This window comes from Macaca thibetana, chromosome 11 (genome assembly GCF_024542745.1).
Source record: "Macaca thibetana thibetana isolate TM-01 chromosome 11, ASM2454274v1, whole genome shotgun sequence".
NCBI lineage: Eukaryota > Metazoa > Chordata > Mammalia > Primates > Cercopithecidae > Macaca > Macaca thibetana.
The window spans coordinates 94,936,580-94,953,644 of record NC_065588.1 but is presented as its reverse complement, the minus strand read 5'-3'; the positions used below and the strand labels follow the sequence as shown (position 1 = coordinate 94,953,644).

General features: G+C 43.0%; 2 protein-coding genes across 5 annotated transcripts in view; one reads left to right on the top strand and one right to left on the bottom strand.

The window, feature by feature from the left end:
• Window positions 1–11,380, bottom strand: part of APAF1 (apoptotic peptidase activating factor 1) — an 89,677-nt gene extending 78,297 nt beyond the window's left edge. Inside the window, exons 1-4 of one of the 2 annotated variants that reach the window (XM_050749319.1) lie at window positions 10,692–11,380; window positions 7,741–7,919; window positions 7,423–7,612; window positions 6,556–6,753 (exon numbers count right to left, since the gene is read on the bottom strand). In XM_050749319.1, the coding sequence (XP_050605276.1) occupies window positions 6,556–6,753; window positions 7,423–7,612; window positions 7,741–7,878 (526 nt within the window). In that variant the 5' untranslated portion in view covers window positions 7,879–7,919; window positions 10,692–11,380. The remainder of the gene's footprint in view (window positions 1–6,555; window positions 6,754–7,422; window positions 7,613–7,740; window positions 7,920–10,691) is intronic. The other variant, XM_050749320.1, reaches the window with a different exon arrangement.
• A 27-nt stretch (window positions 11,381–11,407) lies between these two features.
• Window positions 11,408–17,065, top strand: part of IKBIP (IKBKB interacting protein) — a 31,020-nt gene continuing 25,362 nt past the window's right edge. For 2 of the 3 annotated variants that reach the window (XM_050749346.1, XM_050749345.1), the window contains exon 1: window positions 11,458–11,999. In XM_050749346.1, coding sequence (XP_050605303.1) covers window positions 11,821–11,999 — 179 coding nt within the window. In that variant the 5' untranslated portion in view covers window positions 11,458–11,820. Of the gene's footprint in view, window positions 12,000–17,065 lie in introns of all 3 variants that reach the window. The other variant, XM_050749344.1, reaches the window with a different exon arrangement.

The window sequence follows — 17,065 nt, the reverse complement described above, 5'->3', positions numbered from 1 at the left end:
CTCACAGAGGAGGAGGTTCTACAGGGTATGGCAGAAACACATAGGAATGAGAGAAGAAGACCTAGATCAGAATTTGTCAATGTACTGAATAATGACTGCATGAAAGTCTAAAATATAACAAACAACTGGAGACAAAGAACTGTACAGTAACTGAGGTAGAGACGGCGCTGTGAAGCCTGGTTTGATTATCAGTGCTAATGTCTTAGAAGAAGGTAGACAAGCCCTATTGCTTACTCCTAAAGATTCTGAGGTCCCCTCAGGCCTTCTTCAGTGTAAGTTTATAGTTATGACCTTCAGTGTAAGTTTACAGTTATGAAACAGCAAGCCCTCGAGACTTCACTTAAAGCTGTGCTCCACATGTATATATATTCATAAATGCAGAGAATAAAGTTTGGAAAAATTTACTCCAAATTGTTAACCAAGACTATCTCTAGGGTAAGATTTAGAATTTAGAGCCAGGAATGGTGGCTCCCAGCACTTTGGGAAGCCAAGGCAGACAGATTGCTTGAGCCCGGGATTTCGAGACCAGCCTGAGCAACACGGTAAAACCACGTTTCTAAAAAAATACAAACATTAGCCAGGCAAGGTGCTATGCACCTGTGGCCCAGTTACTCAGGAGGCTGAGGTGGGAGGATGACCTGAGCCTGGGAAGTTGAGGCTGCAGTGAGCCAGGATCATGCCACTGCACTCCAGCCTGGGTGACAAAGTGAGAGTCTGTCTCAAAAATAAAAACAAAAAAAAGATTAAGAATTTAGGAGAAAGCAAAAAGGAACAAGTAAGGAGAACTTTTACTTCTTTTTAAATGAAAATACTACTTTTAAAATATAGAGATGTAAACTATCTGTTGCTTTAAGTTTCCTTTTTTCACAATTTGTGCTGTCTACCTAAAATTTGTAAAAATCGGCCAGGCACAGCGGCTCAAGCCTGTAATCCCAGCACTTTGGGAGGCTGAGGCGAGGGGATCACTTGGGTCAGGTGTTCGAAACCAACCTGGCCAACAAGGTAAAACCCCATCTATACTAAAAACACAAAAATTAGCCAGGTGTGGTGGTGCACATCTGTAGTCCCAGCTACCTGGGAGGCTGAGGCAGGGGGATTGCTCGAATCTGGGTGCAGAGGTTGCAGTGAGCCAAGATCATTGCACCCCAGCCTAGGCGTCACAGTTTCTGTCTCAAAATTAAATTAAATTAAATTTGTAAAGATCATCCCAAGATTAAAGGTAAAGAAAGCATCCTGATGTAACTACCTAGTAAATTCTTTCACATTTTAATTTACGTACCTATTACCTAGGGTCAAAGGCCTTTTTTCCCTAAATTTATAACTAAAAATGTAGGGCATTTAAATACACGCAAGAAAAGAGAAAACACTATCAGCTTTAAAAAGGCAAACAGACCAAATGACTACCTGATATGCAAATCTCTAACATCACAATATAACATTTGGTTAAAAACTGAACCATTAATTCCACATTTCAGAAAGAATCTAAACATCTTGACTATGGGCACAAGAGGGAGCAATTTAGCCTCGCATGAGGCTGTATTTACAATTCATTCAGAGAAACTAATTCAGAGAAAAGTTGCCTTTATTCAGGGAAAACTCCATAATACTTTCACAGGAGGCTTATCCTGGTAGCAATTCATAATCTAATAACACAAAGAAATCTTGGAAAGGACAGAAACATATAGGAACACAGTCTATGAAGAAAGCATCCATTATTAAAAACCAACATACGAATACAGTAACGTAAAATGTCATTACTGTATTTAAAGATACGTCTGCTCTTCACTATCTCCCTACAAATAAGTTGAAATTTCAAAAGACAACTGGGTTACTCAAAACTGTATAGGCACAAATAGTTAAAAACTATATATAATATATATATATATATAGTTTGGTTTTTTTTTTTTTTTTTTTTTTTTTTTTGAGATGGCATCTCACTGTCACCCAGGCTGGAGGGCAGTGGTGCAATCTTGGCTCACTGCAACCTCTACCTCCTAGGTTCAAGCGATTATCATGCCTCAGCCTCCCAAGTAGCTGGGATTATGGGCAGGTGCCACCATGCCCAGCAAATTTTTGTATTTTTAGTAGAGACGGGGTTTCACCATGTTGGCCAGGCTCGTCTCGAACTCCTGACTTCAAATGATCTGTCTGCCTCAGCCTCCCAAAGTGTTGGGATTACAGGCATGAGCTACTACACTCAGCTGAAAGTTAAAAACTTAATATTCTTTAATTTATCCCAATCACCACCCAAAGACAACATTTCCATAGGAACTACAATTTCAATCAAATTTAGAACTCTTACATTATCTGTAATTTTAAAAGAAAATGTTTTGTAATACAATTAAATGTCAAAAATCCAATGTTCCTGTATTTGAGAATGGAAGTGAACTCCAGAGATTAAAATTTATCTTTGGGAAAGCACCTACTCTTGCACTAGTGAACATACAAAGGCAGACTCCAGAGAATAAAGAGCTAAATATGAGAATAAAGAGCAAAATATGAATAATAAGACTGTAATAGGACTACTTGAACAAAACTCAGGAAATACAAATTAGAAGACAAAAAAAAAATTTGATTAGTTTGACTACATCGAAGTTCTCTTCTACTGAGAACACCCAAGAAAAAAATTAATCACATGGCAAATTAAAACGAGATATTTAAAAGTCTAAAACCAGCTGAGCACAGTGGCTCACGCCTGTAATCTCAGCACTTTGGGAGGCCGAGGCAGGGGGATCACCTCAAGTCGGGAGTTCAAGATCAGCCTAACCAACATGGAGAAACCCCATCTCTACCAAAAATACAAAATTAGCCAGGCGTGGTGATGGGTGCCTGTAATCCCAGCTACTCAGGAGGCTGAGGCACGACAATCGCTTGAACCTGGGAGGCAGAGATTGTGGTGAGCTGAGATCGCGCTATGGCACTCCAACCTAGGCAACAGGAGCAAAACTCGGTCTCAAAAAAAAATAAAATAAAGTCTAAAACCAACAAAGTCTAATTTCTAGAATATATAAGAAACTTCTAAAAAGCAAAAAAAAAAAAAAAAAAAAAAAAAAGGAAATCCCAATGGAAAATAGACAATATAAACAAAATCCATAAAAAAAGAAACTCAAAAGGCTAACAACAACCTTATGAAGAAATGTTCAAACCTGAGTTACCAGAGAAATGCAAAGTAAAAGATACAACTTTATAGAAGTTTGCCTGGCAAAAATTACAAAGCTGGATCATACCAAGTGTCACTGCAGAAGTGAGGTTATAGGGCCGGGCGCGGTGGCTCAAGCCTGTAATCCCAGCACTTTGGGAGGCCGAGACGGGTGGATCACGAGGTCAGGAGATCGAGACTATCCTGGCTAACATGGTGAAACCCCGTCTCTACTAAAAAATACAAAAAACTAGCCGGGCGAGGTGGCGGGCGCCTGTAGTCCCAGCTACTCGGGAGGCTGAGGCAGGAGAATGGCGTGAACCCGGGAGGCGGAGCTTGCAGTGAGCTGAGATCCGGCCACTGCACTCCAGCCTGGGCGACAGAGCGAGACTCCGTCTCAAAAAAAAAAAAAAAAAAAAAAAAAAAAGAAGTGAGGTTATAGGAGTCCCCATACTCGTCTGGGGGAAAAGTACAGACTGGAGGAGAATCAAATTTGGTATTTATATATCCTATCATTTAGTAATTTTGGCTGGGCATGGTAGCTCACACCTGTAACCCCAGCACTTCGGGAGGCCAAGGCGGGAGCATGACTTGAGCCCAGGAGTTTGAGACCAGCCTGGACAAGATAGCAAGACCCTGTCTCTACAAAAAATTTTTTAAAACACGCCAAGCACAGTGGCTTACACCTGTCATTCCAGCACTTTGGGAGGCCAAGGCAGGTGAATCTCTTGAGCTCAGGAGTTTGAGACCAGCCTGGGTAACATGACAAAACCCCATCTCTACAAAAAATACAAAAACTAGCTGGGTGTGTCAGCATGCACCTGTGGTCCCAGTTACTCAGGAGGCTGAGGTGGGAGGATCACTTGAACCCAGAAGGCAGAGGTTGCAGGGAGCCAAGATCATGCCACTGCACTCCAGCCTGGGTGACAAAGCAAGACCCTGTCTCATAAATAAATAAACAATTGGCCAGGCATGGTGGCATGTGCCTGTAGACCCAGCTACTCAGGAGGCTAAGGTGGGAGGATCACTTGAGCCTAAGAGTTTGAGGCTGCAGTGAGCTATGATATGGCCACTGCACTCAGGCTGGGCAACAGGGTGACACTCTGTCTCTTTAAAAAAAATAAAAATAAATTAAAAATTACTAATTTTGCTCCTAGCTACAAATACCCAAGAAATTCTTACTCACATAAAAGTTCAACCCAGCTTTGCTGGAGCAGCAGAGAGTTGGATACAATCTACATGTCCATTTACTTAGGGCAATGGACGGTAAAATGGGTTGGTGGCAATCAGGTGTAACAAATAACATGTATACATAGCAAGAAGGATAAATCTTAAAAACATTGTGTCATGGGAGATAAAAAACAGAATAATTAATACCATAACATCTATGCAAATTTAAAACACCTGCATATAAACAACATACATATTTTACAAGAGCACATACTTTACACAGACATTTACAAAGAACATACATTAAATACATTAGGATTGTCCATGGAGAGGGGAAAGGAAATAAGAAAAGGAAATTTTGAAATGGAAATAAACAAATAAATACAGTGAGAAGCTCAACCTAGTACAGATCTACTATAATAAGCCGTGAACTAAGGAATATGAATAACTCAATCCTCTGAACTTGAGATCCCACAAAAGCACATGAGGAATAAGAATTAAGCTCACATGTACTTGACAGTTGCCGGTATCTCTAGGATTTTCTCAAAGTGGTTAAAACCTGTTTCAAGATAACAATTTATAGAGTATGACTCCTGAGTATTTAATTCCATAAACTATTGGCCAATTTTAATCCCTAGAATTGAAAATTCATCACAATAACGTAGAGCAATTTAAATGGGGAGAGGCAGTGTTCTTTTAAACCTATAAATTGGAATATTATAAATATACAAAAAAGTTCATCATAATATTGAAAGGAAAACTCATCTCTTCACATTAAAGGAACTTAAGCCAAATTTATCCTGAAATATCCTTAGCGATCAACTTTGCAGTATTGGTTTAAACCGGGCGCGGTGGCTCACGCCTATAATCCCAGCACTTTGGGAGGCCGAGGCGGGCGGATCACAAGGTCAGGAGATCGAGACCACGGTGAAACCCCGTCTCTACTAAAAATACAAAAAATTAGCCGGGCGCGGTTGTGGGCGCCTGTAGTCCCAGCTACTCGGGAGGCTGAGGCAGGAGAATGGCGTGAACCCGAGAGGCGGAGCTTGCAGTGAGCCGAGATCGCGCCACTGCACTCCAGCCTGGGCGACAGAGCGAGACTCCGTCTCAAAAAAAAAAAAAAAAAAAAAAAAAAAAAAAAAAAAAAAAAAAATCCTTGGGTCTGAGACTTGAGAGGAGCTAAGTCTCAAGAAACTTCTCTGTAATGACAGAGGGGAAAAACCAAGGGTTAGGAATTGGGCGTACTTCTGACAAGAGTATAGTCAATATCACTTACAAAGGCTATGAAATTAAACTGAGGCCATATGTACACATAGATGTACCCCAGCCTCCATATTTTTAAGTCTCTTAGAGGCTTACTCCTTATTCCAATCATTCTGTCTAAACTGTCTTAACCATAGATCATGTTATACATACCGGAAAAAAAAAAAAAATTTTTTTTTTTGAGACGGAGTCTTGCTCTTGTTGCCCAGGCTGGAGTGCGGTGGTGTGACCTCAGCTGACTGCAACCTCCGCCTCCCGGGTTTAAGCGATTCTCCTGCCTCAGCCTCCCAAGTAGCTGGGATTACAGGTGCTCACCACCACACCTGGCTGATTTTTTTTGTATTTTTGGTACAGACGGGATTTCACCATGTTGCCCAGGCTGGTCTTGAACTCCTGACCTCAGGTGATCCACGCCTCAGCTGGGATTACAAGCATGAGCCACCATGCCTGGCCTACTAAAAAAAAAATTATTAACTACCAGAAGTTGGGAACTGTCTTTGAATTCCCCTAGAAGTGTCATACAGAGAGAACACACTGATGAATGAGAACACTCTGATGAACAGGGGCAGCCTAGAGCTGATGGAGCTATACAACTATTCCTGATGAATATCCTGAGAACCTACCAGGCTCACTAAGGTCAGTGGTATATCCATCAATATGTCTTAAACCCTCTTTTACCCAGTATGCCCTTCCCCACCCTAGTAACCACCCACTACCCTTCCCACCTTCTCTAGTCTCCCATCCCTACCTTCACTGCCTGGCAAACTTTTATTCTTTATCCAAACTCCCACTAAAATGTCATCTCATTCAGGAAGCCTGTCCTATCCATCCTCTTCCTTTAGAGACTTAACATATCCTTTCTTTGTTCTAACTCTGTACCTTATACTTGTTTCTGCCATTCAATTTATCACGTATTGATATATCATAATATTTTTACATGTCTATCTACCTTATTAGACTATGAAATGGACTAAGACACTTACCTTCTAAGAGGGAATGATCTCTAACAGCTTCTGCAGCTAATACAGACTTTCCACAGCCTGCCATTCCATGTATGGTGACCCATCCTGGTTCACCCTTCAATTTGGAGAGCTTCTGCTGAATTGCATTCACCAGCTTCTTCCTTGTGACAAAAACAACTGGCCTCTGTGGTACTCCACCTTCACACAGGACTGTCCTTACTAAAATCCAAAACAAAACAAGCATGAATGAATAGAACTTTGGAATGATTACTGAAGTAATACCATAAAAAACAAAGAGCAAATCTGAGGCTTAGCCTGAAAATTTCCAAGAGAAGTAAGAAAATGAGGCTAGCATATTAACTTCAATTTTCTGATTTCTCAGACCACAGAGAGCAAAAAGGCAAACATATATCCTTCAAGATGACTAAAGAAAATGGAAGTTTCTATCTATATCTGCTTTACTCACCCTATTATTTCCTGACTTTTCAGTCTCTGTCATATTGAAGACTGGGAAGGCAAGTGTAAAAGGAACAACATTTATGGAATACCTTTCAAGAACATATATCTCTAAAGATTCTTATTTTTTCCTATAAACTCTATAAACACATAGAACTGGAAAATAAACAAGGGCCTATAAATTTTATTGTCTCTAAAAATTAGGGCAGACATATTATTATCTCAGCAATACAGTTCACTGGGCAAGAAGAAAATGTGAGAATTAACATGGATGCAAATAAGAAATATTTAAATTGAAAACATCACTACAATTTTTTTAACATGCGGTTTTCAGTGAACTGGTCACACTCTCTTCAGAAGATTACATCTACAGTAAGACAAACCCAAAGCAATTTTGATAGCAAAGTGATAGAAGGTATAATGGATACAAACCGTATGAAGTTATTCCACTAACTGAATCTTTACCACTGGAAGAAGAGACAACAGGAATGCCATCATGGAGAAGGGCAGCAAGATCTTTATATCCTTCATGTAGTAGAGCATTGTAGAATGATATGTAGGAATCATTATCTTTTTTAAGTATCATTTTAATTAGCATAGCTGCTCTTTGCTGTTGAGTGGGCTAAAAAAAATTAAGTAGTTTAGTATATAACAATGAATATGTATGCAATATAAATTAGTGGAGACCAGTGCAAGTTCTGAAATTCTAAACATTTTTAAGAAAGTGTGGACTGCTTCCGAGAGCTTTACCTCATTTTTTACTTTTTCCTCTTCTGATATTGTTAAAAATCCATCACTAATCATGTGATCCATGATGTAGGATGTCTTGATGTCCTTTTCCAGAGCTTCTCTATGTTGAAGCAAACAATTTCGAGCTTTTGCATCCATCTTCCCTCAAATCTTTCTCTCTATGAGCTGTCAACCATGAGCTACAGCCAAAACACCAAAATATTTGTCAGGCCATTAAACATATGAAACGATACAAAATCTCATTAGTAAACAAGAAATGTAAAAAGAACAAAACTGATTGTTTTTCTTGGCAAAACTTTTTAAATGGACAAAACCCAATGCTTGGAAAGGTATGAGAAAATGGGCTGTCTTATGCACTAATTGGGGAAAGTAGAAAATGGATGCAATTTTTCTGGAAGGCAGTATAAGATACGGAAGTGTTTAAAACAAGCTTTCTCTCTAACCCAGAAATCCCACTTCTAAGGATTTACTTCAAGGAGACATTCAAACACATATGTGAAAATATCCACAGGGAGAACTAATCAGTTTCCATTCAGGTGTGGTAGTTCAAGCCTATAATCCCAGCACATTGGGAGCCTAGGGTAAAAAATAAAAAAAGAATTTATGGAGGATGTTTCAGTGATGAACACAACCTAAATGTCCATCATTTTGAATATAGATTTTAAATATTAGGGTATATATATAAAATGGAATATTATGCAGCCATTCAAAATTATAAGACACATATCTCTATGTATTGACATGGAAAGATGTTCATAACACTGCTGCTGAAAAAAAAAAAAAACAGAAACATGATCGCACATATAACATAAAATGTGGGGGCCAGGCGCGGTGGTTCATGCCTGTAATCCCAGCACTTTGGGAGGCCGAGGCTGGTAGATCATGAAGTCAGGAGATCAAGACCAGCCTGGCCAAGATGGTAAAACCCTGTCTCTACTAAAAATACAAAATTAGACGGGTGCAGTGGCAGGCGTCTGTAATCCCAGCTGGTCAAGAGGCTGAAGCAGGAGAACTGCTTGAACCAGGGCGGCAGAGGTTGCAGTGAGCCAAGATCATGCCACTGCACTCCAGCCTGGGCAACAGACTGAGACTCTGTCTCAAAAAAAAAAAAAAAAAAAAAAAGTGTTGGTATCATATATACATAGATGTTTAGAAGTTTATTCATCAAAATGTTTGCGTTACTTCTGAGTAGCAAAATTTGGGATTTCTCCCCACCTTGTCTTAATTTTTTTTTTTTAGTAGAGACGAGGTTTCACCATGTTGACCAGGCTGGTCTCAAACTCCTGACCTCAGTTGATCCACCCACCACAGCCTCCCTAAGTGCTGGGACTACAGTTGTGAGCCCCACCATGCCCGGCCTCTACTGTCAATTTTTTTAACACACATTATCTTTTTTTTTTTTTTTTTTGAGACGGAGTCTCGCTCTGTCGCCCAGGCTGGAGTGCAGTGGCCGGATCTCAGCTCACTGCAAGCTCCGCCCCCCGGGTTTACGCCATTCTCCTGCCTCAGCCTCCCGAGTAGCTAGGACTACAGGCGCCCGCCGCCTCGCCCGGCTAGTTTTTTGTATTTTTTAGTAGAGACGGGGTTTCACCGTGTTCGCCAGGATGGTCTCGATCTCCTGCCCTCGTGATCCGCCCGTCTCGGCCTCCCAAAGTGCTGGGATTACAGGCTTGAGCCACCGCGCCCGGCCACATTATCATTTTTTACAATAAAATACTTCCTTTTTAAATTAAGATTATATAAAATAGGGATTACACTGAAGTCCTAATACTAAGAGACTTCTTGTTTTCCTTATCAAACATAAGAGTGAATAGAGCATTGTTACTATTGAGTATTAGTTCTCATTCAAGGAGGACGTCAGCTCTAGGTCTTCCTTTCTAAACACATTTCCCACAAAGCAACAGGAAATACTTTCTGATGTCGTTTCTCAGACCAAGAGGACATGAGGAAAGAACAATAGCCTTTATAGTAAAATACTTGACGTTTCTAGCAACTTTATTTCAAATATAATGCAAATTTTTCCATGGGCATAAACCCAGTTCACAATGTCTCCAAGTTTTCAAAACATTAACAGAACTCTATCCAATGTATAGAAAGAGTGTAAACGGGCTTATTAATTCATTTATTCAATACACATTTGTGCTCCTCTCTATATGTCAGACACCAAGACTACAGAAAAGATTGAGTCATCTCCCTGAAATAATTCACAGTCTAGTCAAAGAAGAAAAAGAGAGAGGGAGTAGGAATGTCAACGTCCAAAGTGCAAAAACAGGGCACAAGCAACTTGGAGCTCACAGAAGGGGGCAGTAATTATCAAACTTCAATGACTGTTTTTGAAGTCACCAAATGTAGCACTTGGAAAAATAGGGACGTAGGGTATTTGCCTATGCTTGTCAAGGCTTACAAAATGCCCGGTAGGGGCACGAAACTGATAAAAAGTTGATTGGAATTAAAACTGTCATTTTTTAAAATGTTAATAACGTTTTTGTCCTCTTAAACATAAAATGTTCCTCAATTTATAGTAATGAAATTCGATGTGAAAAAACAAGAATGAATGAATTTTTTAGGTTATGCCCAATAGCTAAGCAAATAGACACTCTGGCTTTCTGACACTAATTTCCAATTTCACCTAGTCCTGTTAAACTAAAATATGCAAATCTTAAACACGTTTTAAAACTGCACAAATAATCTGAACTAAGTCTCAAAACCTTTTGTAACCCACAACAAAATGAAAAGCCAAAACTCTTCCTAGATGTAAAACAGAAAACACAGTGTACGTTCATCCATGAAAACCCTAAGTTTACTACTTCCTCGTTAGAGAATTTCTCTTCCTGGTACAGGAGCAGGATGGTTATCAAATATACCATGTCCTCAAATTCTCAGTCCCTGAAACCAGCTACCGAGCCTCCAAAGAACCTGGCCCGGGGAGAAAAGCGAGGAGGTCAACTTACCCAAGCCTTTGCGCCTAGGTCTTACTGGGAAGGGCGGCACTGCCAGGACAAGACTGGGAGACTCCAGGCCGGTGGAAGGAAACGGCAACAGAGGTTTTCCACCGGGTATCAGGGGTGTGGGGCTCTGTCCCGTCACATACCCCGCGCCCCGGGGCAGGTCCGGGCCTCACAGGCGCCTCCTCTGGATCTCCGCAGCCCCGGGGCGCACGAAGACCCCCAGGGACCTCCGAAGGGTGGCGAGGTGGGCGTCCACCCACCGCAGTCTGACCCCACAGTCCCGGGGCGCCGCAGTGAGGCCTGGCCCACGGGCCGCCCTCCGGTGGAACCCACTCCTGGACACAAAGGGAGGAGGGCTCCCCGGCCTGTGGCGCCCTTCCCCCGACGGCGGCTGCACCCCGGGGGGAGCCCGGCGCTACTCCGGACGCCGCCGCGGCACCTCAAGTCTTCGCGGGTCGCCGACTGCCCAGACACTCCACCTCCGGTTCTGTCCCTTTTGCCCGGGATAGAGCAATCACGTCCACTCGCTACCTCTTCTCCACCTCTGGACAGCTGAGCAATCAAATCCCGCCGGACCCACCCAGCCCGGACTGCGCGCGCCCGCTTATGCAAATAAACACACCCGAAGCCCCAAGGGGCGGCCGCCGGCGCCGCGCACTCCCGCCACGGCTCGTGCCCGCGCTCGTAGAAGTGCCCGCCTATCCCGCGGAGGGGGCTTGGCTTCGCCTCAGGGACTGGCCGCGTTCCCATCAAGGCCTGACTCGGGCGGGGGCGGCGCGCCCGACGTGGCGCGCGCGACCCCTTTGTCCCGCCCCACCTCCTCGGGTCCCGTCGGCCTGAGCGCGCCCGGGAGTTTGAATTTCTTCGGATTTGGAGCAATATTGCAGTGGAAGGCGCTGTGGGGTGAGGTCGCCGCGCACCTCTCCTAGGGGAACTTTGGAGCTGGTAGCTGAAAGACTCAGTGAAGCAACGAGGATGGCGGGGAGAGGGAAGGGGCTGGGCTCTGGGCGGTGCCAAGTCTGTGAAGGGGCGCGGTCACCGCCCAGGGTTCCCGCGATCGCCAAGGCAGCCACGTTCTGCTACCCCTGGTGAAGAAGCTGCCCGGGGCTTCAACTTCCTAGGGCCTCCAGACATGTCTGAGGTGAAGAGCCGGAAGAAGTCGGGGCCCAAGGGAGCCCCCGCTGCGGAGCCCGGGAAGCGGAGCGAGGGCGGGAAGACCCCCGAGGACCGGGGCGGCGGAGGCGGGGGCTGGGCAGACCCCCGAACGGGCCTGAGCCTGCTGTCGCTGGGGACGTGCCTGGGCCTGGCCTGGTAAGTGGACGCGAGGCTGCCCGGGCCGGCCTCCTGTGGGCCCCCTGCTGTTTGTTCTCCCACCCGGCTCAGCATCCCCCCGGAGGTGATCCAACCCCCCAGAGCTGGGCCTTCTGTGCTCTGTCTTGACCCCAAAGGAAGGAAACAGCCCAGCCTTGTTTTTCCCTTTCGCGCGTATCTTATATCTCATTTTCCCCCGTACTGGTAGCATGCCTCTATCGCTCAGAGGGACTTGAGGCTAAAGTTTGGGAACGAGCCGCTTGTTAAGAGCTGCAGATTCGGCCACGCTTTCTGAAGCGCCCGCTTCACGTTAGAAGCGTTCACGTTGTTATAAACCGTTACTTCCTGTCCACTGTGCCCCAGTCCGGGACACATCTGCCCCACCCTACTCGCCCCATAAATGCCTAATGGAAATATTTGCAACCTTGAAATAGATCATTATGTTGGGAGACCGAGGCAGGTGGATCACTTGAAGTCAGGAGTTCGAGACTAGCCTGACCAACATGGTGAAATCCCATCTCTACCAAAAATACGAATAATCAGCCAGGCGTGGTGGTGGGCGCCTGTAGTCCCAGTTCCTCTGGAGGCCGAGGCAGGAGAATCGCTTGAACCCGGGAGGCGGAGGTTGCAGTGAGCCAAGATCACACCACTGCACTCCAGCCTGGGCGACCGAGTGAGACTCCGTCTCAAAAAAAAAAAAAAAAGGAAAGAAAAAAAAAGAAAAAGATCATTATGATCCCAAAGGAGCAAACGTTATAGTAGCAGAGCTTGGAGGAGTGCTCATATTTTGATCACCGTGCGTGCGTTATGAATTTAATTATTTTTATAATTTTATTAAGTTACAGATTGAACTTTAATATGGTAAAGCTACAAAACATAGCACTTGTGTTCACTTTAAACAGTTGCAGTTTTAAAACCAGGTAAATGGCAATATAATGGTGTCATTAGGAAAAATGAGTATTAGAAATAACCTTAAAACCAACTTGTAAGTTTTGTTTTCCCAGTCTTCTTTTTTTTTTCTGGGGGTGAGGTGATAGCCCATTTCATTTTAATAAGATTGGTACCTTAATAGAATTTTTCTCCGTTTTTCATTCGTTTGTAAAGTTAGTTAGTAAGACTGTTGTTAATCTTCCAGAGTGATAGAATTTTAGAAGAGACCCTGAACATCTAAACATTTTTGATGCTATTACATGTGGAATTATACTTTACTGGTGACTCATCCCAAATAGTGTATTTTTTCAGCGTTAAAAGATTTGTTAACAGCTGGGTGCGGTGGCTCACACCTGTAATCCCAGCACTTTGGGAGGCTGAGGTGGGCGGATCACAAGATCGGGAGTTCAAGACCAGCCTGGCCAACATGGTGAAACCCTATCACTACCAAAAATACAAAAATTAGCTGGGCCTGGTGGTGCACACCTGTAATCCCAGCTACTCGAAGGTTGAGGCAGGAGAATCGCTTGAACCTGGGAGGTGGAGGTTACAGTGAGCCAAGATCTGCCACTGCACTCCAGCCTGGGTAACAGAGCGAGACTTTGCCTAAAGAAATAACATTTTTTGTTTTGGGAAAGTTAGTTACTATTCTGGGATAAGCTTTAGTAGAAAACTAAACTTTATGGGAATAAAATTACCCTCACATCAGGAATTTGCAGTTAGTGTATTACATTGTAATGAATGTAATACATTCATTAGGAAGATTTAATTTGAACTATGTTTGCAAAATGATAAAACAATGCTATATCAAAAATTATTTTGGGGGCCGGGCGCAGTGGTTCATGCCTATAATCCCAACACTTTGGGAGACTGAGGCAAGAGAATTGCTTGAGGCCAGGAGTTTGAAACCAGCCTGGGAAACATAGTGAAACCGTGGCTAAACATTAGCCAAGTGTGGTGGTATGCGCCTGTAGTCCCAACTACTTGGGAGGCTGAGGTGAGAAGATAGCTTGAGTCTGGGAAGTCGAGGCTGCAGTAACCCATGATTATACCATCGTGCTCCAGCCTGAGAGACAGAGCAAGACCCTGTCTCTCTAAAATATATGTATTATATGTATTTTTATGGGCAGATTCTATAATTATTATTTAAATAGTTGCCTCTTAGTTGCTCTTATTAAATCTTTTGCTGCAAAAATTGAAGCATATGTCCTTTGGTCGCTGTTTATGGCAAAACATTTATTCATAGTAAATTTCGAAATAAAAATGTATCCCCATAAGACATTTGTAAACATTTTCCAAATAAAAAGCAAGTATTTGGCATCTTAAAATACTTAAAAGCTCACTAGAATTTTGACAAAGCCATTGAGATCTTTACCACTATAAAACACATAATTCAGCATCTAAAAGTAGGTCCATCAAATCTTTATTAAATGCTTTCTGTACTGACACGGCCCTGGTGGTTAAAATACAAGTGCATATGTGTGCCTGTCTGTGTATTCTTAAATACTGCTTACTCTCAGTCTTCATCTTATTAAGTTGGAGGGAAAAAATCTGAACCCTTCCACTGCCCAAGGAGGATTTCAAGGAATTGCACTATATCATTGTCTTCAGACCATTTCCTATTTGGAAAGAAAAGAGAAATAAAACATAAGAAACTTAAAAGTGTGTGCTTTAATATCTTCTCTCTGCTAAAAAAAAAAAGGCCTGATAGGCCAGGCGCGGTGGCTCCCACCTGTAATCCCAGCACTTTTGGAGGCCGAGGTGGGCGGATCTCTTGAGCTTAGGAGTTCAAGACCAGCCTGGGCAACATGGTGAAACCCTGTCTCTACAAAAAAATACAAAAAAATTAGCCAGGCATGGTGGCGCATGCCTGTAGTCCCAGCTACTTGCGGGGCTGAGGTGGGAGGATCGCTTGAGCCCTGGAATTTGAGGTTTTAGTGAGCTTTGATCGCACTACTGCATTCAGCCTGGGTGACAAAGTGAGACCCTGCAAAGAAAACAAAAAAAAAGGCCTGATATATCCTATGTCATCTTGACAATAAACACTGGAGATAAGTTGCCCAAACCTGTATGGCTTGAGTGTCAGTTTGCATACCTCTCTTCTAAATTCTGATGGAAAATTTTCAGATAAGAGAATTGAGGTGATTCTACTTTCAGAAAGTTAAAAAGTTGTTAAATTACTAAACAAGACACAATCTGTCACGCATGCTTATTTAATTACATAGAAATTTAATCAGCTGGAAATTCCATTGTGAAAATTTTGTTTCTTAAGGAAATTTCAATAGGTTTTTTAATTGCTTTTTTTGTTGTTTTTTTGTTTTGTTTTAAGAGATGGAGTTTCGCTCTTGTTGCCCGGGCTGGAGTACAGTGGTGCAATCTCGGCTCACCACAACCTCCGCAAGCGATTCTCCTGCCTCAGCCTCCCGAGTAGCTGGGATTACAGGTGTGCGCCACCACACCCAGCTAATTTTGTATTTTTAGCAGCGACAGGGTTTGTCCATTGGTCAAGCTGGTCTCGAACTCCCAACCTCAGGTGATCCGACTGCCTCAGCCTCCCAAAGTGCTGGGATTACAGGCGTGAGCCACCATGCCTGGCCTAAATTGCTTTTATAAAAGTTTTTTATAGTAGCTGTTATGTACAAAAAGTCAAAAGTGCTTAAAACAAGTTGTATAATTTTTTTTTTTTTTTTTTTTTGAGACGGAGTCTGGCTCCATCGCCCAGGCTGGAGTGCAGTGGCTGGATCTCAGCTCACTGCAAGCTCCGCCTCCCAGGTTTGCACCATTCTCCTGCCTCAGCCTCCCGAGTAGCTGGGACTACAGGCGCCCGCCACCTCGCCCGGCTATTTTTTTGTATTTTTTAGTAGAGACGGGGTTTCACTGTGTTAGCCAGGATGGTCTCGATCTCCTGACCTCGTGATCCGCCCATCTCGGCCTCCCAAAGTGCTGGGATTACAGGCTTGAGCCACCGCGCCCGGCCAATTTTTTTTTTTTTTTTACTATCCAATATAATTTTGTCTATAAATCATACTGGAAAACCTTGGCTAACTCCAACTTTTTTCTTTGTGTTAGTAGAGTTTTATCTAAAAGACCAGGGTATACTTTAGATGTCCTGCTTCTTAAAAATGGAATATGGTCAAGGTTTTCTTGAAAACTAGGTATTGTGCTAAAACTGAGGCTATAGATGATATGAAACATAGGGCTAAATGGGTACTGACCCTAATAGTGGCCCTGGAACTTCTTTCCTTGCAGAAGGTCCATAACAACAGCTTCCTTTGGTTATTTGCCTCTTTTTCATTATTAAGCTGAAATAGAGACAGAGGAAACCCTGAATTTATAAGCCCTCAATCAGCTGTCTGCCACCGTTTCACATTCCTAAAGGAGCTATATAGAGGCAACATACACTGTTAATTACCACCATGCACTGTAGAGAAGTGTAAACCATTCATTATCACAGGACCCTAGATAGATCTGTATGAGATCTCTATAGACTGCAATGGCTTATGAAGGAGTCAGGAAGATTCTTTTTGTAAGGCCTACACTAAAAGTAGCCGGGGTCCCTTTCTCCTATATCTAACTCTTCCACAAAAGGCCATATAATATATGATATGATATGATATGATAGAAGAGGCCCAAAAACAAGAGTTATTTTTCTTTAGTGATTTATAAGTGGTCTAATCCATTTATTCTATCCTTCATTTGCCATAAACACAACCCAGTTTATAGTGTTCAAAGGGGGACAGGCCTGGGGCTTCTATCAAGTACAAGTGGTCGGGAACCCTGCTTCCGTTATACAATCATAGGCATGTAGGAAGGATGGAAGAGTAGCTGCACAAAGTAGTCCAGAAGAAAGGTAGCTAGTCTTGGTGGGCACCTGTAATCCCAGCTGGCTGGGAGGCTGAGGCAGAAGAATCGCTTGAACCTGGGAGGCGGGAGTTGCAATGAGCCGAGATCACACCACTGCACCTCAGCCTGGGCAACAGAGTAAGACTCCATCTCCAAAAAAAGAAAAGAAAGGGGCCACAGTTCTTAAAGGAAATAGCTGATGTGCTATGCTCTATTGTTCCAGGAGCTTTTACAAATAGCAATAACTATTTAATGTCTACAAAAACTCGGCCGGGTGTGGTGGCTCACACTTA